Source organism: Lutzomyia longipalpis, chromosome 1, assembly GCF_024334085.1.
Source record: "Lutzomyia longipalpis isolate SR_M1_2022 chromosome 1, ASM2433408v1".
NCBI lineage: Eukaryota > Metazoa > Arthropoda > Insecta > Diptera > Psychodidae > Lutzomyia > Lutzomyia longipalpis.
The window spans coordinates 41,775,905-41,801,208 of NC_074707.1; the positions used below are offsets into that span (position 1 = coordinate 41,775,905).

The following is a 25,304-nucleotide window of genomic DNA, read 5'->3' on the forward strand; positions in this document are numbered from 1 at the left end:
TTATTTATTGTAAAATACATTTTGAAAAAGACTGGAAAACTTTATGGAAAATAAGATTGTAAAAAAATGAAACAAAAATAATAACATGAATAAAACCACTTTAAGGAAATCTAATAAAATTACTTTTTTAATTGAAAATAAAAAGGTTTTTAAAGAAGGTTTAAAGTTTCCTCAATTTCCTATTTTGTTGTAGAGTATATTAGACCTAGAAAGTCAGACAAGAACTCAAGAAAAGCTTAAAAATGGTGTAACTGATAATTTTTTTTTAGGTTTTCTGCTTTACAACGTTCTTTTTAGACCACTTTTCCTGAATCACATGATGGGCTATAATATCCTCTTTCTCCTCGCGAAATTAATCTAGTTCAATGTATTTTTTAAAAATTAATTTGAACTTAAATTTAATAATAAAAAAAACTATAATAAGAAACTCTTTCCTTTTCAAATAATTATAGAGATAATACGAGAACGAACAAATACTTTTCTTCTGTAATCTTCCAGCACTACCTAATAATTAGTTGGTGTACCATTAATAATTTTTATAATTTTATTTTAATGATTTCCTCGTTGAAAGCAAACATAATATTTCTCTCATCATTTGCAAATAAATTGGCACAATAGTTGCTGAGAAAATGGAAATGAATCGCTCGACTTTTGCTAAAAGAAAATTACTCCAAGATCTTCATTTCATTTCCTCTTTCAAGAAAATCTCAAAATACTAAATAAATCAAAAAAGAATTTAAAACCTAAAAACTGAAAAGAATAAAAAAAAATTTTAAAAATCTCCAAAATTAAATCTACAAAGGAAAAGACATTTGATCAACTCTGGATTAATTTATTTATTTTCTTTCTTATTGAATGGCAGCAAATGGCCTGGAATTAAAATCGATTACAAAATGAAATGAAAAATTCGGATGGCTTACGTGCAGTCAGTGGCTCTCTGGCCAGGAAGTCCCCGCAGCTCCTGGTTGAGTGTCCTCAGTAGGGGATGCTTTCCACAACCGCAACGGCCGCGGAAATCATCGAGATCGAGTGCCCAAATCATGCCTCCGCCCAATTTCATCTCCCTGATGAATTGAGCCTTCCTGCGGACTTCACTCACATCATCGTAGGACACCCACTGGGAGCCCTTGTAGGCATACGGGCCGATTCTTCCTTGGGAATCCCTCACTACAGTCCACCCACCACTATTGGCTCGTTGGCAGATTTCGTAGTAGGCCAGGAATCCTCCAGCGCGGGTGAATTCTCCTGCCTCCCCGGGGCCGTAGCTCTTCTCATTCATCCCACGATTTGAGACGTCGGCAAGGCTGAAACTCTGCCCGTACAGTGGCAATCCCATGACGAGCTTACTCGGTGGGGCACCCTTTTCAATCCAGTAGTGAATGGAGAAGTTTGCATTGAAGTAGTCATAGGTATCGCCTGGGTAGTAGTATAGTGGAGCAACATGGCCTGTTTGCTTATCCCAATGCCCGTGGAAGTCATACGTCATCACGGCAATCCAGTCAAAGTAGTCAGCAAGGGTGGGCACATCGTAGCCCTTGTCAATGACCATTTTACTGGGAGAAACAGCCGATGAGAGAAGCCAACCACGTGGACGGAATTCCTGAGCGAGCTCCTTCACCAATTCTGCGAATCCTTGCTTCTCATCCGGGAAGCCCTTGTCGCATTCAACCTACAATGAAAAAGGTTTTAGAAGAAGAATTGACAAGAGATCTTGAGAAAATGACTCACCTGCCAGCAAACTGGGTACTCCCAGTCGAGATCTAACCCATCAAAGCCATACTTTTCAATAAATTCCGCCACATGCCGCACAAATCTTGCCCTGGCCTGAGGATCCCTCACGAGTCGGCTGTATTTGTCTCCCAGGGAATCATTCCATCCTCCAATCGCCAGTGTTACCTTGATTCCCTTCTTCTTGTACTCCACCACACGCTCGTAGAAGCGATTGTCAATATCTGCCCAGGAATCGTGAGTCTTAATCGTCAGCGTATCCCTGTTGAGCACAGCAAATCCATACACAATGTGCGTACAGAGATTTGCATCAATGTCATCGGGGGTGTACTTCCCTTCTCCCGGACGATACCATGCCCAGTTTGTGAAGTAACAAACCACCTTCATTCCTCCACTGTCCGGAAGTGGTTGAGTTGGAGCTTCTTCTGGCTTCCGGGTGGTTGTCTTCTCCGTGACAACTTCTTGAACACTTTCCGTTGTTGTGGGCACTTTTGTGGTCTTCCTCGTGGCTGAAGGAGGCTTTGTTGCCGCTCCTTCCTGTCCGGAAACTCTGCATTTGGCTGCATCGGGCCAATCGCAGTGATCACGATTCCAATGGAGATTCTGTGGGCATCTCTGAATGGCGTAGTGTCCAAATTGGCAGATGTAGTACTTGTTGCAGTCACTCTCGTGCGCCACAAGTCCATCTCCGGAACATGATTGATTCTCCAGGCCACCTTCTCCTGCAGATGGTTGCTCAGGCTGAGATTCCTCCTCACTGTGCTCATGATCAGGAGCTTCTGGTGCAGCTTGGGTGGTGGTTCTCTTCGGTGGAGTTTGCGTTGTTTTCCTCGTAGTTACCCTCTCAGTGGTGGTTGTGGTGGTGACTTGTGGGCTTCTGTCGTCATCCTCATACTCAGCCTGTGTCTCCAGGACACAATTGGGTGCAGGAGTTGGGTATCGCCGCAAAACACGATTAATTGTCCTTAGAAGAGGATACTCCTCGCATCCACAGATATTGCGGAAATCATCGAGATCCAATGCCCAAATCATTGCTCCTCCCAATCCCATCGCCTTGACGTACTCACTCTTGTGCCTGATCATGGCGACATCATCAAAGGACACCCATTGATCACGACTGTAGGCATATGGGCCCATTCTGCCCTTCTTATCGCGCACAACGCGCCAACTTCTCTGCCGGATATTCGTGCAGATTTCGTAGTATGCGAGGAATCCTCGTGCTCGTGTTGCCTCACCTGCTTCTCCACCTCCGTAAGTTGGGGAATTCAATCCATGTCGATTACCCTCAGCCAGGGAGAAGCTCTGCCCATACATTGGCATTCCCATGATGATCTTCTTGGCATCAGCTCCCTTCTCCAGCCAATAGTTTATAGAGAAGTTTGCATTGAAAGTGGGCTCAAAGTCCGATGGATGTTGATACATTGGAGCCACATGGCCTGTTTGCTTATCCCACTGCCCGTGGAAGTCATACGTCATCACGGCAATCCAGTCAAAATACCGCGAAAGTGCAGCAACTTCGTAACCCTCATCAATGACCTTCTTACTGGGTGAGACAGCAGATGAGAGGAGGAGCCCCTTAGGACGGAATTCCTGTGAAAGTTCCCGCACAAGCTCCAAGAATCCTTCTTTCTCATTCGAGGAGCCTTTATTGCAATCCACCTGCCAGCAAACTGGGTACTCCCAGTCGAGGTCTAACCCATCAAAGCCATACTTCTCAATAAACTCCGTAACATGCCGGACAAACTTGCTCCTGGCTGCAGGACTCAGCACAAGGCGACTGTATTTGTCTCCAGCTGAATCATTCCATCCTCCAATGGCCACTGTTACCTTCACACCCTTCTTCTTGAACGCTACAACCCTCTCATAGAATTTATTATCAATATCTGCCCAGGAATCATGAGGTTGGATTGTCAGTGTCTCCCTGTTGAGGACTGCAAATCCATAGACGATGTGCGTACAGAGATCCGCATCAATGTCCTCGGGGACAAACTTCCCACCACCCTGTCTATACCATGCCCAGTTTGTGAAGTAACAGACCACTTTAAAGTCATTCTGGACTTCATTTGAAATCTCTCCGGAATCATCGTCCAAATCCACAGATGGTTCAGCGTAGTTTGCTGGAGCTTCGGGATTTGGTCGTGTTGGGGCCTCTGGCTTGGCTTCTGATGGCTTTTCAGAAATGATTTCTGCTTGATTATCTGCTGGAGGCTCCACTGGCTTGGGCTGAGTGGCAGAAGGGGCTGGAGGAGCTAGAAAAAAATTTATTATTCAATATTTCTTTCAATCTTTGGCTAATATTTCACAAACCTTCATGGCCAGAAGGTGGATCCCTGAGTGTCTCCCGGATCACAGTGAGAAGCGGATGCTTGCCCTGTCCACAGCGATTTTTGAAATCATCAAGATCCAACGCCCAGATCATTCCTCCGCCGAGATCCATCGATCGTACCAGCTGAGCTTTACGCCTGAGTGTGTCCTGATCATCGAAGGATACCCACTGATTGCCATGATAAGCATACGGGCCCATTCTTCCCTGCTCATCCTTAACCACGTGCCATCCTTTGTTCTTAATCCTGTCGCAGATCTAAAAATAAAAATTAATTAAATTCACTTTTCTCAAGAATTCTTTAATTTATCTTACTTCGTAATAAGCAAGGAATCCTGCAGCCTTTGTGAATTCCCCAGCTTGTCCAGGTCCGGGAGCCTTTGCATTGAGCCCATTCTTCTTGGCATCAGCCAGTTGGAAGCTCTGCCCATACAGTGGCATTCCCATGATGATCTTCCTAGCCGGAGCACCCTTCTCAATCCAATAGTGGAGGGAGAAGTTGGCATTAAACTCCGCAACATCATCTTCCGGATGGTAGAAAAGTGGAGCAACATGGCCAGTTTGTTTATCCCACTGCCCGTGGAAATCGTACGTCATCACGGCGATCCAGTCAAAGTATTTTGCCAATCTCGGGACATCGTATCCAGCATCAATGACCATCTTACTGGGAGAAACAGCCGTTGATAGGAGATACCCTTTGGGCTTGAAAGCTTCCGAGAGTTCCTGAACTAAATCAGCAAAACCTTGCTTCTCATCCGGATAGCCCTTCTTGCAGTCAACTTGCCAGCAAACTGGGTACTCCCAATCCAAGTCCAACCCTTCAAATCCGTACTTGTCAATGAAGAGGAGAGCATGCTCAATGAACTTCTTCCTAGCTGCTGCTGATCTAACTAAGCGACTATATTTGTCTCCCTGGGAATCATTCCATCCACCCAGAGCTAAGCTAACTTTAACTCCCTTCTTCTTCATTGCAGCCACTCTCTCGTAGAACTTATTGTCAATATCCGCCCAGGAATCGTGCGTCCGGATAACAAGTTCTGAGTAGTCAAGAACAGCAAATCCGTAAACAACGTGCGTACAGAGATTCGTATCAATATCCTCGGGAACGTACTTCCCCACACCACGCCTGTACCAAGCCCAATTTGTGAAGTAGCAGACCATCTTGTAGTACCCGGAGAAAGGTTTCAACTGCGATGATTCCGGAACAGTTTCCCCATCAAGCTCCTGCACTGGATGATGCTCCTCCTCTTTTGGTGGCTTCGGTTGAGGTTCTCTGTGATCTACAGATCCGGGTGTATCAGCAGCTGGTTTGTTATCCTTGCACCCTGATCGCTTAGGCCAGTCGCAATTCTTCAATTTATCATTCCAGTGCAACCCATCGGCACACTGCATCACATCGTAGCGATTGTGGATGCAGCGGAGATACTGCGTACAGTCTCCTGGATAAGGAGCATAAGTTCCTTCTTCACACGAATCTCCTTCTCTGAGTGCTTTGTACCCGAGCTTCATCAGGTATTCCTTCACGGACATACACTTCACCTTATCCGGCCAGTCGCAGGAGTAAGCTTGGTAGCTGTACTGCAACCCTGGAGGACAAACCTGAACCACCTTCTTCTCATTGACACAAATAAAGTACTTGCTGCAGTCTTTGTGCGCATAGTACTGCCCAGAAACGCACGGCTGCGAAGATGGCTTCTCCGTTGGATGTGTAATGAAGGCAACAGGTGTGGTTGTTGTCCTCTTCGGAGGTGTGTTTGTGAATCTCGTTGTTGTGGGAACTGTTGTCCTCCGAGGAGGTGTCGTTGTCGGAACATTTACATCCTTTGTGCATTTTGCATTAGCTGGCCAATCACAGACGTTGTTTGCCTGATTCCAGTGCAGCCCTGCAGCACAGTTCTGCAGGATAAATTCCCCTTGGGAGCAGCGATAGTAGGATGAGCAATCCTTGTCATTTGGAATGTGTTCAAAGCCTTCGCATTTACGTTTATCCGGATGAGGCATTGGCATGATGTTTATTGGTGGAGGTATAACAGTTGCAGCTGTAGTTGGAGCAGCTGTTGTAGTTGGTTGTCGTGTAGTTGTGGGGCGTCTCGTAGTTGTTGTGGTTGTTGTTGTGGTTGTTGTAGTTGTGGTTGTTGTAGTAGGTGATGGAGACCACCAAACAGGCTCGGAAGTTGTTGATGGAGGAACCCACCAAGCTGAGCTTGTTGTAAGTTCAGCCGTTGTCGTTGATTGTTGTGCCGCAGATGAAGTTGATGGTGTTGATGTCCAAGCTGGCCATCCTGTATGATGGTGCATACTATCAACTCCATTTTCTCCAACTGTTGTCATCACCGGAGGAACAGGAGTCACCGGAGTTGCTGGCCTTGTACAGTCTCCTGCAACTGGAGCAAGCGTGCTCAACCTACCAAGTCCACGATTGATGGCTTTGAGCAGAGGGAAAGCTTCGTGGCAGCAACGATTCATGTAATCATCGAGATCAATTGTCCACGCCATTATGCCACCAAATCCTTGATCCTTGACGTACTTGGCCTTATTGGCAATACTCTTGGCATCATCGTAGCCGACCCATTGATTGTTATTCCATGCAAATGGCCCAGATTTCCCAGCATCATCCCTTCCGGATGACCATTTTTGCTTCCTGATACGATCACAAATCTCATAATAAGCCAACATTCCCGGTTGCCGGGTGAATTCTCCAGCATTCCCGGCTCCCTTTGTCTCAACACCCTCAAGTACGATATTCCCACGATTTTGTTCCTTCAGAGTGAAAGTCTGCCCGTAGAAGGGAACGCCCATAATTAACTTTTCCCTGTAGGCTCCCATCTTTACCAACTCTTGCATCGTAAAGTCGGTATTGTACTGCGGGAATCTATCTCCTGGACGTGAATACAGTGGGCTCACATGCCCAGTTTTCCCTTCCCATGCTCCGTGGTAATCATACGTCATGACAGGAAGGAAATCTGCGCTCTGGGAGATTGATTTGAGATCGTAAGCTTCACGAATGACTTCAATGTATCCCGAAAGGGAAACCCCAAGCGTTAGAGGTGGATCCTGTCGCCGAAATTCAGCTGAAAGCTCCTGAATGAATGTTGCAAAGTTTGCTTTATCCGAAGCAGGTCCTTTCTTGCAATTACTCTGCCAGCATTTTGGGTAATTCCAATCAAAGAGTAATCCACTGAAATTGAATTGCTTCAGGAAGGTCACAGCGTTCCTGATAAAAGTGCTTCGGGCTGTTGGACTGGACACGAGGCGTGAGTATTTGTCGCCTGTTGAATCCGTCCATCCTCCAATGGCAAGCAATACTGGAACATCTAGTTTTGTTGTTCGTCTGAAGAGATCTGAAAATTTGAATAAAATAGAAGAAAAATTGCCTCAAAGTTTTATTGAACAATTAAACTAACAAGCTTGGATGAACAACTGATTGATGCATCAATGTGGGAAGGGCAAATGATGCCTCAAAATATCGAATTTTTAAATCGATCCCAACTAACCATTCTCAAGATCACCCCAAGGATCAAATTCCTTCATGATCAGCTTCTCCCCATCGAGCGTGGCAAACGTGTAGATCACATAGCTGCAGAGGGAAGGATCAATGAGCTCAGGAACGAATTTTCCATCATTCTTCCTGTAAAATGCCCAATTTGTGAAGTAGCAGAGAACCTTCTGCTCCTGCGTCCTCTTCGGTTCCCCACGACGTCTCAGAGCCAGCTCAACTGGATCATGAAGCGGTTGTCGCGACAACTGCCCCGCTTGACCCACTTCCGAAAGATCCACAAGCTGCTGATACGGTGATCCTATCCTATAAGGCTGAGGCGCCGTCAAAGAATACGGATTTGGGACGAGAAATGCATCATAGAAGCTGGCACGCTTCTTGCGCTTCTTGGGTTCGTCATCGTACACAGGTCGAGCCTCAACAGCGTCACGTAACGGTTGCCGCTCAGACAATCTGATTTTTTTTTTAAAAATGGAACACCTACGTGAGCTTCATTCTCAACAACCAAGCCCCCAAAAAGATTCCCAACTTACGGCACACTTGGCGCACTTTCCACAGCACTCCGGAGTGGGAGGAATTTAAAGCCAAACGGCAGGTATTCCGTGAGATCTTCCTTCAGCTTATTCCTCCCTGGGGCAGGAGGACTCTCAACGGATGAACGAATAAATGAGGGAGTCCCCGATTGGGGTTCATGCAACCCCTCAGCCTTAATGAGGACCACCTGGAAGACCGAATAGCCATCACTTTTCATTTCATCCCGCCAGTGGGAATTCTCACAAAAAAAAAATTACTCACCACAAAGAGCAAATACTTGAGTGTTTGCATGATGAATCAATTTAGCGCACGGCGCTTAAGAATCGGAAGAAGCTGAATTGAAGGAGATATAATGACCGATGATTGGCAAGTAAATTAGAAATAGGTGAATGTATAAATCTTCATTGAGAATTCCCCATCTCTCAGCGATCATCGAATAGCGGGAGATCTCAATTAGCGCCCCTCAAGAAGCGAGAGTGATGCTAAAGTGATTTATTTTATGGGAAAAGCGAGAAAAGTAGCAGAAAGTGTAATTTATGCGGTCAAGGGGCGAACAATTGGTGAAAAAATGTTCAATTTATCTTCTTTTAATAGAATTTTCCTTAAGGAGAGAGCAAAAGGAGATTATTTTGACTAAGGAGATTCAGGAGAAAAACACACAGAAGAGCTTTGAATAAAATTCTAGAGATGAAAGGAGTTTATTCATCTTGATGTTCTCAAAATTGTTTATTACAAAATATGGCACATGGAAAATGGAAACTTCCAAGAGGTTTAAAATTGTAACAAATGCTTTAAAAACTTTTTTTTAACAATGAATCTACCAGAAAAAATCTGATAATTTCCTTTCTTATTCTGACGTATAGATTTTTTATGTTGCTATAGGCTTCCGGTGTTCGTCAGAGGAAAATTCCCGCTCACCCAGCGGGAAGGTGAGCGGGAATTTTCCTCTGACGAACACCGGAAGCCTATAGCAACATAAAAAATCTGATAATTTCCATAGAATTGCAAAAGCCATGCCTCTATTGTAACTCAGAAGCATGAAGCATATGCGCCGATGTTTCGAACAATGATCTATTTTCTAGATATACATAGTCTATTTTCAAGCTTTTTTGTAAGTACGTATTTTAATAGACAAATCATTGAAAGAAGCACTGATGCATATGTTCTATGAGGTACAATAAGGGCGTTTTTTTCTTATTTTTTAAATTAATTCTTTTTAAAAATTTTCCAGCTAGTCTCAGAAGGAAACTGTAAAATTTAATTTGCTTATTAGAACGTTTTTTAGCTCTCTACAAGAATTTATTGGCTTTGAATTGTTATGAGAGCACAAAAATGAATAATATCCTTTAGAAAAATATTCTTTTTAGAATTATCCATTCTTTAATACAATTTGATAATTAACCTCATAATTTTCTCAAATAAGTAGGTATATAAATTTGAACTATAGAAAATGCGAAATATTTTAATATTTTAATTAATTTCACAAAAATAATTCTAAAAATTTCATTAAATAAAAAAAAAATATTTTCCAATAAATAACTTGGAATTTCTTCTAATAAAAAATGCAAATATATTAGAAAGCAATAAATTGATAAATAAATCAAAATCAGACATCAGCTATTTTCCCCTTTTTTGCGAAAGCTCCTAAATCATTCCCTGAATTTCCCCATCGATCAATGGAAAATAATTAAAAAACTATCAATTATTCAATTTGCATTAAAAAAAATTCCGAAGGTGACGGTAATTCTGGGTGAGCAATTAAAAAATCAATTGTTCAATAGAGCTTCACATTAAATCAATAAGATCATCGATCGCTTCCCCAATATAAAACACACACGGCAAAAAAAAATGCATAATTTATGCGTGAGAGCAGAAGAACCTTGTTTGTGGGTGAGAACGTGTGCCTTTTTGCATATTTTGCTTTCTCGATCGCTTCTCGCGCGTTCTTGTTATGTATTTTTTTTGCTGTTTGTGTGTACCCTCTTCTCCACGCAGTTGGAACTCTGGAGATTCATTTTGCCATGGGACGTGATCCCCGAGGGTCGTTGGCACTTTTAGTATTCATTTCACGTAGGTTCATTGATCGATTTACCTGGAGTGTATATTTTTGTATTATCTTATGGTCAAAACCGGTACGACGAGATCCACAAAAAGAAAAGAAAAAAAATTGAAGAGAGCTTTCGTCTTTCTTTTGGGGAATTCTTACACCATTTTTGTTCTTTTCACCTTTTCTTTGGTATGATCTTCAAGGGAATTTTCTCCTTTTCACGCGATCTTTTCATGAAAACTTATCACGATCAAGTAGAAGAATTTTATTAAAAAGAAATTTGAATGATCTTTTATGAGAAGAATCAGCTAATGATCACTTTAGAACAAACTAAAGATCGCCTCATAAAGCTGAAGATCAGATTTCTTTGCGATCTTTGTTCATTTTCCTAAGATCATTCCTTCTTTAAAATATTTCTAAATGAAGATAAATGTTCATGATCACTTTTCTAGATCCTCAAAATCCTTAAAGATCACTCTAGCTTGTCGATGATCGCTCACTTGCTGATGGGAAATCCCAAGAAATCCTTTTTACTCACATAATGTTCAATGATTTTTTTCTTTCACGCACGATCACAAAATAAAAGTCCTTCACTTCACATTGTCCATTCGTGACCAACGTCCCATACAGCTTAAATATTTCTAATCCACTTGAGAAGCTTAAGAAAAATTCCACTGCACTTTGAAGAGAGAGAGAGTTCTGCTTTGACTGAAACACCACAAAACACTGTTCCCGTTCTTACGTGGAGATTCTTCTTTTATAGCCTGGCTATGCCGCCCGCTCTTTCCATACTCAATATTCTGGTGACAAACTCGTTTTCTTCTTCTTACAGGTTTTCTCCTCTATACCATTCCTCTTGTTCTTTTATTTGTTATTGGATTCTTTATTCTCTCCGGAGGAGTACATTAACACTCCCCGAAAAGACGATAATGTGTCGTATCCACAGTATCCACAAAAGCCCCCAACCAGGATCATCAACATGTCAATTTTATATGTTCTGCCCCACTCCTTAAGAATTTTTTTCTTCTCTTCTTGGGGGGATTACGTGCTCTCTGTGTGAGACATTGAACGTCCTTGGGATGGGCTGTCTGGGTGGAATTCCTCCAGCAAAGACGAAGCCCAGACATCCCAGACGATGTGGTAGACAAGATTACGGTGTGTCCAAATAAGCTTCCCATGTTGCGCAACACACGAAGAGGCCACTAACCCCAATACACCGCTCAACATGATCAATCTTCAACATCTTAAGAAACATATATAAATCTCTTCCGCGCGCCAGAGAACTTTAGCCGTGATGAGAGGCTACACACCACGCAGCTTCCTCTCCGGGATCATTTTTATGCAAATAAGAAATCCGCGAAAAAAAAGGAGATCATCAACCTGAGAAGATGATTACCATAATAAAATTCTTCTCGCATCGCCGAATGTTTGTTTCTTCCTCCTCCCACCTTTTCAGCCTTTTCCATATCGATTTTGCACATACTCTGTGCCCCAGCACAGCTATTGTAATTCAATTGAGAATTTTATAATTAGAAATTCTGAATGCGGAATGTATTTTCAGTGTGAATTGGTTGAATTAAAAGGATAGTTATTTATTAAATTATTATTTTTCCTTAGTTTTTAATCTTTTACGTGTGATTTTGATATTTTGATGTATTTTTTGAATTATTTGTTTTGCAATATCTTGATTTTATGATTCTGTATGAGCTAAAATCAGAATTCCTCAGCCATTTCGTTAGGCTTTGAATTTCCCAAAGACTCTTAAAAGTTCTTTGTTGTAGAAAGTTGTTTTTTTTTATAGAATTTTAGTTTTATAGAAAAAATGATTTGAAGAAATTTTGACGAAAGAAACTTCATAGAATAGGCTTTATAACGCCATTTTGATCTCTTTAAAATTATTTTACAAGTCAAGTTCTTAATAAAATGAATTTATTGCTGTTAAACCTCGAAAGAGATCTAATTAGAATAGAAATCATCATTAAAATTATACCGAATTTCCCATTTTCTTTTCAATTAAGAAGTTTTGGTCGCAAACTTTTAATTTCATTTTAGGCTTTTCTAATTTTTGAGGAAAAGCTCTAAAAATATGTTCATTGCAATAAAATGTAACTTTAAAATGTCTTTTTTTTTTTTAATAAAATTCAAGTAATTCGAATTTTATTTAGGGGAGAGCGGGGTTAAAAAAGTCACTAAAGGGTTTAGAAAAAGCTCAAAATATAATATTTCCCAAACAGATAAAGCGAAATGAATAGCTCAATTCTTTAGGATATTTCTTGCCCTACAACTCTTTCTCAGATCATTTTGTTCTATCTAGCTAGGAAATATGATATTTTCGGCTTTTTCCAAACCCTTAAGTGACTTTATTAGCCCCGCCCTCCCCTACAGTATTTTATATTCTTCTAGGCCAAGGGGCTGGTTTAACCTCAATTATGTGAAACAAATTGACTTTTTGTTGAGCAAAATGTATGAGAAATTCTCGAATATCGATCAATCTTAACCGATTCCCGAGAAAAACTTTAACTTTTTTAGTATTAATAAGTAGATCCGGATGATGAGATAGGGACAAATCGAAATCTAATTAAATGTAGCTTCGATTGCAAGTGGAATTTTGTAAATTAATCCCTTCATCTGATCGGTATCGACGGATGTTTCACGAGAAGTACTAATTTCTCGGGGTTGGGCATCCCCTTGTTCTAGGCAATGAATGATAAAAACGTTGATATTTTATGCAAAAAAAATAATTGAATTGATTTCAATCATTTAATGAATTTCTATTGCAAAAACAGGCCTAAGGAATTTTTTCAAGATGGCAGACTTTAATACAATCAGCCTACTTGAGTTAAAATTTCAGGTAAAAAACTCAAAAATACTTATAAATCAACTTTCCGCACAATATCGTATGTCTCACATAAGAATCCTTGCAACCTACAACCTCTGCAGCCCTACTTTGAGTCTTATCTTTGCGATTTTCTTCTTTTCTGATTTTTTCTTAAGAATTCCTCCTGGATGAGATCGAGGAGCCGCTCCCATAAAATGCATTCTATTTACGATCACCTTTTATTACTCTCTCAATTCTCTGCATCCCTCCTGAATTAAATTGCTGCTCTCTACCATTTTATATTGAGCGCTGTGTTCATCTTCTCCACAGCATGATACTTTGTGTGAAGCTGCACGGATGCTCTGTCGCTCTGATAGCCCCCAAAGAAGGTGTTGTACATCTTCCGTTGTGCCTCAAAATCATCAGGGTCTGACTGAGGAAGCTCCCCGTAGAGCCTTTCGAGACTCCCGCACAGCTCACGCGTGGAAACACCCTGTTCCGGACGTACCTGAGCTCCACCATTGAGGCATCCCGATGGACAGGCCATGATCTCCACGAAATGATAAATGGATTTGCCACGCTTCAGCTTCTGGACTAAATTCTGGATATTCCTAAAGCCATTGGCTATTGCAAAGCGCAGAGTTTCCCCACCGTGCTCAAATGATATCTCCCGGAAGTCGGGATTTCTACAAAAACCCATCAAATTAGATGGGGCAAGAATTCAGGGATTCCGGGCACTTACCTTAGGCTCTTGAATTCCAACTTCTCGAGGGGTTCATTGAAGATCTGCTTCACGGCGTACTTGAAGATGTGCTCACAGTACCCACCAGATCCGGAAGTTTCATTCGCCCAGATTGGTGTGTGAGGTTCTGCTACGGGCCATGGCCAATCGAAGGGTTTGCTGTCGAAATCTCCCAGATGTTTTCCATCTTTCTGGAGCATTTGTTCAATTTCAACTGAAAGGAAATGAGCAAAACAAAATTTAAGAGCTGAACAAATCCTTGAATCCTTCTTGCGAATCTTACTGGAAGTGATCACACAATCAACATCCCTGGAATTGGACACTTCATCGAAGAAATCTTCCCGCGAAGCTTCGAGTTTCTTATCGTAGCAGGGCATCACAGATACGTGATAGATTCTATCTCTTGGAGTTTTTGTCTTCTCCGCGATGCCCTCCTTCACGAGAACTCCCATAATTTGCTGCGGGGACCTCGTGGTTGAGATGTAGGGAAGAATAAAGTTTCCATGAGTCTTTTCAGCATAGCAAACCCATCCGGGACAGGAGGAGGACAACATTGGAAGGTTGTTTTGCTTCTCTCCCGCCTTTTGTGCTAAATATCTCGCCAGGAATTCATCCCGACACTCAATTAGCGACAAATCATCAGCTACTTTTGTACTGAGGACCATATCACCGCCCAGGGATTTGAAGTACCCAGCAAGGTGCAAAGTACACTCCTTCACGGAGAGATCGTACTTCTTTGCGAGTGAGAGGATTGGCTGCTGGGACACAGTGAAGACGATAAGTTTCGTGTCCTGACCACTATTCCTCTTCTCCTCATTCTCACTAAGAACCCGGAGAAGTTCTTCCTGGCTCTGCTGCGTAATCAAAACACTCTCAGCCGATGTTATGCATCCTGAGCAGGCAAGGCAGTCTGACAGGGTGATCTCCACCTTCTGGAGCTTCTGCAGCCCAACCTGGAAGTGATCAAAGATCATTTAAATCCCTTTTTCTTCCTCTTTTTATGTGAAAATCTTACATCTGAGTCAACGTAGTAAGCTCCGTCCTCCTGGATCTTAATCTTGGATCCCGTCTGGCTTTTTTTGCTCTCAATCTGCACGGGTTTTATGCATTCCTGCCCAGATGAAAGAAGAAAACAAAGAAGATTCAAGATGTTTTACAGAGCTCGTGAAAAACCCGGAAAAGAGCAAAAGGGAAGGAGGATTTTTACCTGGGATGGTGTAATGAAGTCATCCAAGTCCGTTAGCTGAAGAGCCCCACTGAATCCCGACATAATTTAATGAAAATTCACTTAAAAACTTATTAAAAATTTTCCAAGAAAAACATTCGACACCACGCTGAAGTTTTAGAAACTTTACTTTCACGAAACATTTTTTTTAAAAAATAACCGTTAATACACAGAGAAAAAAATATTTCAAGAACTTTATGTGAAAAACATCACAGAAAAGCCAGTGCTGTGTTAGATACGGAGAGAGACAGACGTGCTTGCGAGAGCAAGCAAAAGCTCTGTGCTCAGAGATGGGAGGAAATAGTGATGGAGATTATGAAGTAGTTAAATAAAAGAAATATTTTAATGAACTTTACAAAAAGTGAAATTAGTGAATTTTTCAAGTTAATTTAATATCAATTATTAGTGAATAGTACCTACTAAAATGAATTAAGTTTATTGTAAATTGGCGACGGAGTCACCGAAAATGCAAAAAGTTTAACGGAGCTTTTTGGACTTTGGGTTTAGAGGAGATACGAAAACTGGTTCTTCGGGATCATGTTCACTTTCGGTGGAGTTAGTATGGATCTTTTGGATGATGAAGTACTGAGAAAAAATTTGAAAACTGGATTGAGAAAATGAAACTTGAGTTGGTACAACGAGAGAATATTCTGGGAGAATGCAAAACGAAAAATCGTCAATGTTCTGTTGGATGAAGCTGAAAAATCACTTTAAAATCATACCGGGATAAAAGAGGCCGTCATGTTGGTGTGTTGGAGGTCATTTTGGAGAAGAAATTCAGACTAGAGGATTAGAGGAATGAGGGCCTACATTTCATCGAAAATCAAGGATGTCTTTTGGAACCAGAAGGATCGACATTGAAGCTGATAAGATTAAGCTTTAGACATAGAGTATTTTTCGAGAGGATTAGTTTGTATTTCTACTAAGAAGAAAACACGCGAGAAAACTAAAGTGTTATTTGATCAATTTTGCTAAAGCTCAAGAAAAGTCGTTAGGATTTTGAAAACTTTACTGTGTAGTATTACATGATTTTAGAGATTCAAGTTAACTAAAATCTTGAAAAAAATTAAACTCTTGAAAGGATTTGAATTACTTTTGATCATTTGATTGGTCTGTCAATTCATCGATGGGAAGGTTCAAGGAAGACCTCCATAATTATACTTCCTTTACCAGATACAGTTAAGAGAAAGTCAGATTTTGATGATGAGTGATACTAGTGAAAGAAAAGAAAATGTAATGATAAGAAAATCTTGTAAATTGACATTGTATATTAGCCCTTTGGGCAGTTTACAATAAAACCTTTATTCATTCATTCATTCATCACAGAAAAGCAAAAAAGATTAAAAATGTTGCAAACGATTAATTTTATTTATCGAAAACTGATTACAAATTGATAAAATGATAAAATTCTACACCCCAAAAGATTTTCTATTTGAATCTGCTCTCAAAGAGCATGAAAGGCACCAAATTATTTAGTTTTCTCCTCAAGAAGGAACCGCAAGTATCCATTGTCGCTGGCATGTTTAACGACACTTGTAATCTTTTCATTGGTTTTATCTCCACCAGCCATCATGGAGAGATCCCAAAATTCCTGACTCTTCATATCTGTCTCAAAATGATACGTCAAATGTTCACATTCCTCTTCTGAACAATCCATCCAGGGGAGGAAATGAGCAGTTATAAAAACCCCGTAAATCGCATGACGAGCAAAATGTTTGTGGAATGGATAAAACATAAAAGGCTTCAATCTTTTATCGGTCTCATCACAGCCCAAAATTTCCATAAGGCTCAGGAAAAGCGTTGAGTGATACTCCTGAAAGAGTTCCTCCCAATAGCTATCCCTCACAGAAGCAGAAGTGTTCATGAACAAGAAGAAGGACAAATCAATTGCCGGTGTTGCATATCTAACTTCCTGGAAATCAATCATTCGTACGTCTACTGGTCTCTTTGTTGCGTCATCATAGCGGAATAGAACATTATTCCGATTGTAATCTCCGTGCAGGATAATTGAGTACGGATAGTCTTCCTCACGAAGACGATCCAACATTTTTGTGGGGCAATTGAGATAGTTTTCTCGAAGAACTTCAAGTTCCTCCTTCATGATTCCCTTGTAGATATCGGGACGTCGATCAAGGAATTCAAACAGGCGAGCTAGTCCAATTTTGTGCATTATATCGAATAGATTCTCCCCATCTTCACCTTTTCCTTCAAAAACAAGAGGTACTATTCCTTCTGCGAGGGAATTCAACTGCTTCTCATCCAGTATTCTCATTGCATAGTTAACCGCATGATACTGAGCAATAAGCTTCAACATGAGAAACAAATGATCAATGTCCAATTCGAGCCGAGATGTGGGATTCCTAAAACCCAATGGGGTGATATTTTCCAGAACAAGAACCGTTTCGGGAATTTCAGAAAGAGCAGGAACAACCCCGTAGTAGCTGTGATAGACCTTTGGCACCCATTTATCCCATTCTATTGATGTTTTCTTGCCTTCCAAGAATTTCCTAAAAGCCGGAATGACTTTCCCATAAATATACACTTCATTTCCAAATTGTGTATACGACATTGTCCTCTTACGAAAATCATTTGATCCCTTCATGAGTTTCACAATCATGTAAAAAGTTTTCTTTCTGAAAAAATTAATAGAAAAATTAAATGACAACTCATGTCCTTGACAAGGTTCTAGCGGAAACTTACTCTAGTGTCTTTTCACACTGTACAGTAATGGCTAATTTAAAGATAATTGCCATAAATCCATCGAGTTGGGGCGATGTCGTTGCTTTACTCTCAACGAGGGTATAACCGGAAAATTCATCGTTTGTGCTAAGGATGAGCCTTGTTAGCTCCCCCTCAATGTAATCCTTTTGCTTTTCAACACTTGCCATTGTCTTTCCGTTGGTCCTCGCACTTCCACGTCAGTGATAATGATAATACAATTTCTTCTAACTAACTATCATTTAATAAATTAAACGGCAAATACAAATAAATTGATAAAGAACGTCAAAACTCCATTATCTAATCTCGTCTCTTTTGTTCATTGCATGTAAAGGAATTTAGACATTTGTTGATTTATAATTTCTTCATTATTAAGAATTTATTATATGTCTCTGTGATTAAGGTGTATAAGCTTGAGAATTTAAAGCCATCATGAAAGTTAATTTAATACAATGTCTCTTAAATATGACTTAAATGTTAAAACTGTTTCGATGATAACAATTCCAGAAATGGCAGAAATGCTTAGAAATCGGTTACAATTATTCCTTTATATCCTTTTAATTTGGATTACGGATATTTTTTCAAGTTTTATGATTGATAAATGTTCTAAAATGGTGAATTCTTTGCAATATTCTTAAAATTAAGTCTAAATTTTAAGATTTTTCTTTAAAATCCATCAGAATTTTGATACGATTCATTGTACTCTCATTAGTATACAAAAAAAATCAAAAAAGTAAAAAATTATTTCCTTGTAAATAGGGATAAAAATCAAATCTTTAAAAAAAATTATTCTCGCTAAAAAATTTTATTTTTCTAATAAAAATGGAAAGATTTTTTTTTCTACAAGCATACAACGAATTACTTTGCCTTCCTCTCATAGAAGTTTCCCGACTGAGATTTTTTTCAGTGAAAACTTCAGCATGGTTAGAATTTTGACACGACGAACTCATTTATCTCTCATCCCCCGGAAGAGAATTGCGTTGTTCTGTGAAATAATCTAAATAAATTGATAAATATAGATAAATTAGTATCAATTTCATTGTGAAATATTTGCCGAATAGAGTGGGAGTGTCGTGAAATTGGAATATTCGCGGAAAGGCGCGTGGAAATTGGATAAAATTAAGAAAATTCGACTAACCTCACTGAAGCACATGGTGCTGAACTTGTAGAAAATGTCAATAATTAGCAAAAGGACGTCTCTCACGTCCATCCTGAAGGATCATTCGACTGTGTCGCGTGATCGAGCACGTCAGGATGCCCACAATAAGGTGCGATTCAGCCTGACGACGCAGAAATCCGTCAAGGAGATCTTCCAGAAGGCCAATGAGGGCGACTTTGCCGACTATGAGGAGTACATCACGATGATGAAGACTTCGGCGCTGTCAGATGATGCCTTCCTGAACACTGTGCAGCAATCCAGGAGATGCATTCCTCTGCTGCGGCCACAATTTGCAGGATTCGTCGAGACGCTCCTTTCGCTGAAGTGGGCACAGAGGAATAAGGAAATCCGGGAGGAGTTTAAGCAGTTCATCCTGGAGCTGATGGTGATGCACAACAAGTATGCGCGTATTGGGGTGGACAAGTTGCTGTCTGTGTGGATTCCGGAAGAGAATGCTGCTGCGAGCTGGCCTCGAGGAACGCCAAATGATGACATGATGGAGAGATTGAGTGATGTCCACGAAGTTATTGCGAAGCTCATTGAGTTGATCCCAATGATCTCCTCGCTGATTGTTCGAGCTGTAGATGCCCTATTTCCCTACTTTAAGCGATCCCCGCACATCCTGGCTGGGTATCTGCACAACGTTCTCTGGCTCCTCAGCTATCAGCCAATCTTTACGGAGGATGTCCTACGGATTATTCTGAGTCATCTGCTCAAGGTGGACGTCAATGCACCACGGAGTGACATTGAGGATGCCGAGGAAGACGACGAGGAGATGCACAACATTTTTGAGATGGATGACGTGCGGCAGTGGCAGCCGGATGAGATGCGATTGCAACTGGCGGAATCTCTGGACATTTGCCTGACTAAACTCTACGAATACCTCGATAGGCAAATCACACAAAGCCCCCGAACTGCTGAGAGAACCTTCCGGACAATTATGAATGCCTTTGAGACAGTCATCCTGCCCGCCCATAGCCCCCATCACATTCAATTCTTCATCTTCTACTGCCTCAGCCTCCGGGGGACCTTTGCAGAGACCTTCGTCAAGAACCTCTGGGACAAGGTTTGCAATCCCAATGTGGCCCCAGGTACGCGCCAAGTGTGCGTTTACTACATCGCCAGCCTCCTGGCACGCGCAAAGTTCCTCCCATTGACCCTCATCCAGAACATGCTCAAGGAATTCTGCTCATGGGCACATCAGTACATTGCTCGCTACGACTCCTCGCGCACAGACGCCACAATTCGTGCCCATGGGGTCTTCTTTGCCATCTGTCAGGCCGTCTTCTACGTCATAGCCTTCCGGAGTCGTGATCTAACAGCCGGGAAACGACAACTTATACTCCTGCAGTCCCTCCATCTATCTGCAATTGTCACCTCGCCCCTCAATCCTCTCCGTGTTTGCCTTCCTGCCGTTGCGACGGCTTTTGCAGGCGTCACACGGGCTCATCAACTCACCTACTGCCACACAATCCTCGAAAGGAATGCGCGGAAAAAGTTGGCAACAGTCTACATGAGCGATGTGGAAATGCCCGAAGAGACTCTGGACACATTCTTCCCATTCGATCCGTATCTTCTCAAAAAGTTTGTAACATTTTTTACTTCTCTTTTTCCCTGAATTTTCCCTCATTTCCCAGGAATTTAATTAATAAAAGAAAATTCCTGAATTTCAGATCATCAAAATACATTGAAAATCTCTACCTTAAGTACCAAGCAAGTGAGGAAGAGGAGAAACCAGATGAAGACTCAGCAAGGAAGCGAAAGGACACAATTGGGGATGAAGATGACTTTATTGCAGAGAAGCGTCTCAGGACATCCAGTGATGCAGCCAGGAGTCCGGAGCTGCAATTCACGTACAGCTTCTCACCGGGATTCCACACATAAACTCAATGAAATGAATTTGGAATAAAATGAATTCCCCTTGAAATTAGAGATTTTGACTTGTGCACGTGCTTATGTGGAGATCCAGCATGGATCCAGTGAAGATCTTCCCGCAGAATTTGCAGGGATACTCTTGGGGCGACTGAATGGGTACGAGGGGTGGTAAATCGTCTGCAATGGTCATCCTGAGGGGGTTCTGTGCTTCCGATTTGATTGTTGTGTTGATCTTCTTGAGGTGCATGCTGTGATGCGCATTGCGGTTTGAGAGTGTCCGGAAGTGCTTGTCGCAGTAGAGGCATTCAAAGGGTTTCTGTCCCGTATGGACGGTTAGATGCATCTTCAGATTATCCTTTGTTGAGAAGTCCTTCATGCAGGATTCACACGTGAATTTTGGTTTCATCTTTGAGTGAATCCTGAAGTAAAAAAAAAATTTTTGGTGAACATTTTGACGAATATTTTTAATTATTCCGAATAATTAATGAAAGTTGCGAATATTTTGAATAAATTAGTTGGTATACCACAATCGTGACCAACACCAAGTATTGTAATCGTCGGAAAAACCGACCACCTAAAATCGGGCTCAAACTTGGTATGAGCACGTTTTAGACATCCCACATTACGAAAATGGTGCCTTATAACTCGAGAACGGTAATAGATAGAGACTTCCGGTTTGAAGTTTTCTATAGAAATGTGGGTGTAATTTTAATTTTTTAGAATTTTCTAAATCCAAGATGGCCGCCATCCGCCATTTTGAAATACCGTCAACCACTTCCCTTACAGCTAGAGATCTTAAATTTTAGTATGTTGTAGTGCTCAGTGAGACATTTTCATCAACAATTCATACTTGAAAATCGGTCAAGCCGTTTAGCAAATATGGCGGTCCAAAGCAAAAAGTGTTTTTTGGACATAACTCGAGAACGGCTTGACCGATTTTGAACAACTTAAGCTCAAATGAAAGGTTTCAAGAAGCCCTACAATTGTATAAAACATTGAAGTTCCAAAAACATCAGCAAGAGTCGCTAAAATCAGAAACAAAAATTGCCTAACTTAATGGGCAATATCTTCGAACCCCGATCATAGATTTCTTTTAAATTTTGATATGTTGTAGCCTGACTTAATATCTTTCACCAGTCCGAAAATGAAGAAAATCTATGTCGCGGTTTAGAAGATATGGCCATTTGAAAAATTCTTGCATTTGAAAAGTTCGAAGAGCCATATCTCTTAAACGGCTTGTCCGATTTTTCTTAACTTGGTATCAAATTAAAGGTTTTGTAATTCTCTACAACTTTCTAGAACATCAGAAACCTCTAGAACCATTTCTTGAGGACGAAAAATGCCAAAACTGTTTTTGTAAAACAAAAAACCGCCATTTTGTGTTCTAGAGGTGACCTTGAAAAGTATCTTAATATAGCCCAAATTATAGCCTGTTTTAATACCTTTCCATAACTAGTCAAGAAATTTCTGTAGGTCTAATAGAACTTAAGATATAAGCATTTTAATCTGTCAAATTGCTTAATTTTACGAAAAATCGACTTTGCCTACTAATATACTGCTCACAAATTAAATTACAACGCATAGACTGATCCATCCGCGATGTGGGACACCAACTCTAATAACAGGACGCGTTATGATTGACTTTTTTGAACATTTTAACGAATATTTTTAATTATTCCGAATAATTCTCAAAAGTTGCGAATATTTGGAATAAGTTTTCATTCAATTTACTCACATTTCGTGGGTTTTCAGGGTACTCTTGAGAGCGAAAGCCTTCCCGCAGTGCTGGCAGACAAAGGGGCGCTCCCCAGTGTGGATTCGCATGTGCCTCTTGAGATCAATTGGTTTGACGAATTTCTTCAGGCAATTTGGGCATTTCTTCAGATTCCTCTCTCCAGCTTCCTTAGTCGGTGAGATATCCGTTATTGGTTGCAGAGGCGGTAGAGCAACATCCTGCTGTGAATTTTGAGCGTTCTGCATCTTCTGCGGGGTCCAGGAGAAGATTGTTGTGCTCCCCTCAATGTCAATTGGGTTGATTTTAATGAGATTCGGTGAAAGTTGCTCCTGCGGCGGATCTTTGGGGATTTCTTCAGCAAGTGGCTCAAGGAATCCCCCCACAACTGGGTCAAAATTCTGATCATCCAAGATGACAATGTACGTCTGGGATTGATTATCATCGAGTTGACCAAAATCCAGCGCTGGAAGGGTATCCTCCGGTACAGGATTATCCCGAAGGGGGATTTGTTCAGGAACAGGAGCTTCCGGAGCTTTTTCCAGCTCAGTTGAGATGGGAACAATTGATCCATCGTGGAAGACAAGATGTTTCCGGAAGGAAACTTTCGTCTTGAATTTCCTTCCACATTTTTCGCATTCATACTTCTTCTCGGTGCTGTGAACTTCCACGTGACGCCTGCAGGAGGACATTGTGGTGAACTTTCGGTCGCATTGGGGGCATTTGAAGGGTTTCTGCCCTGTGTGGGTGCGTTCGTGTACCTCCAGGATGGTGCGGGAGGCAAAACTTCGGCCACAGATGTGACACTGGAATGGCCGGATGTTGTCATGACGCATTACGTGCTCCCTCAGGTGGCTCTTTTTGGTGAATCTCATCGGGCATTGTGGACACTGATGTGGTCGAGCTGCTTCACTTTCCTCCACAACCTTCAGCCGGCGCTCCAGAGATAATTCCTTCTGATGCTGCCGCAGGTGGCTGTTGAATTTGGTTTTTAGGATAAAATTCATCGGACACCGGCTGCACTGATATACCCTTTCCGGAGGTTTCTCTTCCTCTTCAAAATCATCCTCAAATTCCGGAGGAATTTCTTCCTTCTTCACTGGAATTTCTTCCTTGACGTGATGCCTTCGATGTCGCACCCAACTGGTGAGATTCTTCATCTTCCTTGGGCAGAAGTGACACTGCAGCTGCTTCCTTTTGTCCTCATCGGTGATTTCCTTGATTGAGTGTTCAATTGCAGAGCCATCCTGACGGAATTCAGTGTACTTGACAAACTTCTCTTGCGTCTCTTCGGGTGGTTTTGCTGCTTCCACAACATCCCTGTGAATCCTGGACATGTGAACACTCAAAGCACTGAGTTTCTTGAAAGTACACGAGCATTTAGTGCAGGAGAATTTTGATGATCCACTAGAGCAATGAACCTTCCGGATGTGGACCTGCAGATTGGCAGTCTGGGTAAAGTTGGCCGGACACTGAGGGCATTGATGTGGTCGGGAATTTGTGTGTGTTAGCCTGTGGGCAATGAATTCAATTAATTCTCAATAACTTCCTGGGCAGATTCCCTTCACTTACATGTGAATCTTCACGGAGCTCTTCTGCGTGAAACTCTGCCAGCAAATCTCGCACTGGAAAGGTTTCTGTCCAGTGTGGATGAGTTTGTGACGTTCCAGGACACTCCTCGTTACGAAATCCTTCAGGCAAATGGGGCATTTGTACTGTTTCCCATTTTTTGGCTTCTCCTTCCTCACACAGTGAAGATTATGTACGATGAAAGGTTCCTCGTATACAAAGACTTCGTCGCATTTGGAGCAGGAGAAGAGTTCACCTTTGAGGTGAGTCTCAATGTGACCCCGGAAGCTGGAGATGCGATTGAAGATGAGCTTGCAACGAGGACACCGCACCGGAGGGGGATTGTGGACAAACATATGGAGGATGTAATTGTCCTGGAAGGGATAAATTGCTGTAACTTCCTATTCATAAGAGTACAATCAAGACTTCCTTACCAGTCTGTTGAAACTGTTGGGGCATTTTTTGCAAACGTATGGTTTGGAGAATTTATGAATCTTGCCATGACGCTTTAGTTCTTCTTTACTTTTAAACGTCTCTGGACAGGAAGTGCAGGGAAAAGATCTCTCCACTTGTTGAACAACCTCCGGCAATGGGATTTGGGGATTTTCTACGGGATGTCGCTCACTTTCAACAAGATTTGCAGTATTTTGGGATTCTTTGGGATCTTTGTTGTCATACAGGAAGATCAGAGAATCCGTATTGTAGGGATTTTGGTCAGGAAAAGACATTTTTTTCCAGAAGAAAAATACTCAGCTGCATAAACAATACAGAAACATAACCTCAAATACTGAGAGGATAAAATAAACATAGGTGAAGTTGGCTGTAACAGGGGAAAAATTAAAACTAAACGAACTTTTTTTTTGCATTTCCACAAAATTCGTGATTTTTCTTGTTTTTCCCAAATTTGTGGGCATAAAACGCATTTTTTGGGCTCCTGGGGCACTTACGAATGCTCTGGGAGCCTCGGGGAGCTCCTCCGTGCGGAATTTGGGGCTCGCGGAAATTTTGACGGTTGAAATTAAAAATTCGTAATTTTGACGGTTGGGGATTTTACACGCACTTTTTTTCCCGGAAATGGATTTTCGTGACTTTTGGAATTTTTGATGCTAAAAATTCCAAAGTGTTTTCCTGGTCACAAAAAACACAATTTCCCGTGAAAACTCGGCGGAAAACGCGAGAAAACTGTAAAAAATTGAAAGTGTGAGGGAGACGGATAGCGGTAAAATGCATCCATCTCACTTTCTCTTCAACAAATGTACCAAAAAAGGCGCCAAATTCAAAAAGTAGTCAAAAAAGCATGAATTTTATATGGGGGCGCTACGAAGGGGGGCTCTGGGG

General features: G+C 41.4%; 5 protein-coding genes across 6 annotated transcripts; 1 reads left to right on the forward strand and 4 right to left on the reverse strand.

Moving 5' to 3' along the window:
* Positions 1 to 816: 816 nt before the first annotated feature.
* On the reverse strand, positions 817 to 13,051 carry LOC129787385 (probable chitinase 10). 2 transcript variants are annotated; one of them, XM_055822922.1, is made up of 8 exons: positions 10,667 to 13,051; positions 8,343 to 8,414; positions 8,081 to 8,268; positions 7,546 to 8,000; positions 4,367 to 7,392; positions 4,036 to 4,309; positions 1,729 to 3,977; positions 817 to 1,669 (listed from the first exon to the last, which is right to left on the reverse strand). In XM_055822922.1, exons 2-8 carry the CDS (start codon positions 8,370 to 8,372, stop codon positions 917 to 919), a joined length of 6,975 nt encoding a protein of 2,324 aa, XP_055678897.1. In that variant the 5' UTR covers positions 8,373 to 8,414; positions 10,667 to 13,051; the 3' UTR covers positions 817 to 916. The 2 variants fall into 2 exon arrangements, with proteins under 2 accessions (XP_055678897.1, XP_055678898.1); XM_055822923.1 differs by lacking the exon at positions 10,667 to 13,051 and having other exon boundaries at positions 8,343 to 8,557.
* Positions 13,052 to 13,171: 120 nt separating this feature from the next.
* LOC129787398 (probable cytosolic Fe-S cluster assembly factor AGAP009023) lies at positions 13,172 to 15,041 on the reverse strand. Its single transcript, XM_055822951.1, has 5 exons — positions 14,896 to 15,041; positions 14,704 to 14,799; positions 13,972 to 14,641; positions 13,689 to 13,902; positions 13,172 to 13,632 (listed from the first exon to the last, which is right to left on the reverse strand). The coding sequence occupies exons 1-5, from the start codon at positions 14,956 to 14,958 to the stop codon at positions 13,236 to 13,238; spliced, it is 1,440 nt and encodes a 479-aa protein (XP_055678926.1). The 5' UTR covers positions 14,959 to 15,041; the 3' UTR covers positions 13,172 to 13,235.
* A 1,217-nt stretch (positions 15,042 to 16,258) lies between these two features.
* LOC129787399 (uncharacterized) lies at positions 16,259 to 17,945 on the reverse strand. Its single transcript, XM_055822952.1, has 2 exons — positions 17,614 to 17,945; positions 16,259 to 17,546 (listed from the first exon to the last, which is right to left on the reverse strand). The coding sequence occupies exons 1-2, from the start codon at positions 17,799 to 17,801 to the stop codon at positions 16,382 to 16,384; spliced, it is 1,353 nt and encodes a 450-aa protein (XP_055678927.1). The 5' UTR covers positions 17,802 to 17,945; the 3' UTR covers positions 16,259 to 16,381.
* Positions 17,946 to 18,557: 612 nt separating this feature from the next.
* Positions 18,558 to 20,717, forward strand: LOC129787395 (RNA polymerase I-specific transcription initiation factor RRN3). Its single transcript, XM_055822946.1, has 2 exons — positions 18,558 to 20,374; positions 20,464 to 20,717. The coding sequence occupies exons 1-2, from the start codon at positions 18,804 to 18,806 to the stop codon at positions 20,672 to 20,674; spliced, it is 1,782 nt and encodes a 593-aa protein (XP_055678921.1). The 5' UTR covers positions 18,558 to 18,803; the 3' UTR covers positions 20,675 to 20,717.
* On the reverse strand, positions 20,562 to 24,754 carry LOC129787392 (zinc finger protein 665-like). The gene is made up of 4 exons (XM_055822944.1): positions 24,401 to 24,754; positions 23,970 to 24,340; positions 22,401 to 23,909; positions 20,562 to 21,084 (listed from the first exon to the last, which is right to left on the reverse strand). Exons 1-4 carry the CDS (start codon positions 24,692 to 24,694, stop codon positions 20,718 to 20,720), a joined length of 2,541 nt encoding a protein of 846 aa, XP_055678919.1. The 5' UTR covers positions 24,695 to 24,754; the 3' UTR covers positions 20,562 to 20,717.
* Between the last annotated feature and the right edge of the window lie 550 nt (positions 24,755 to 25,304).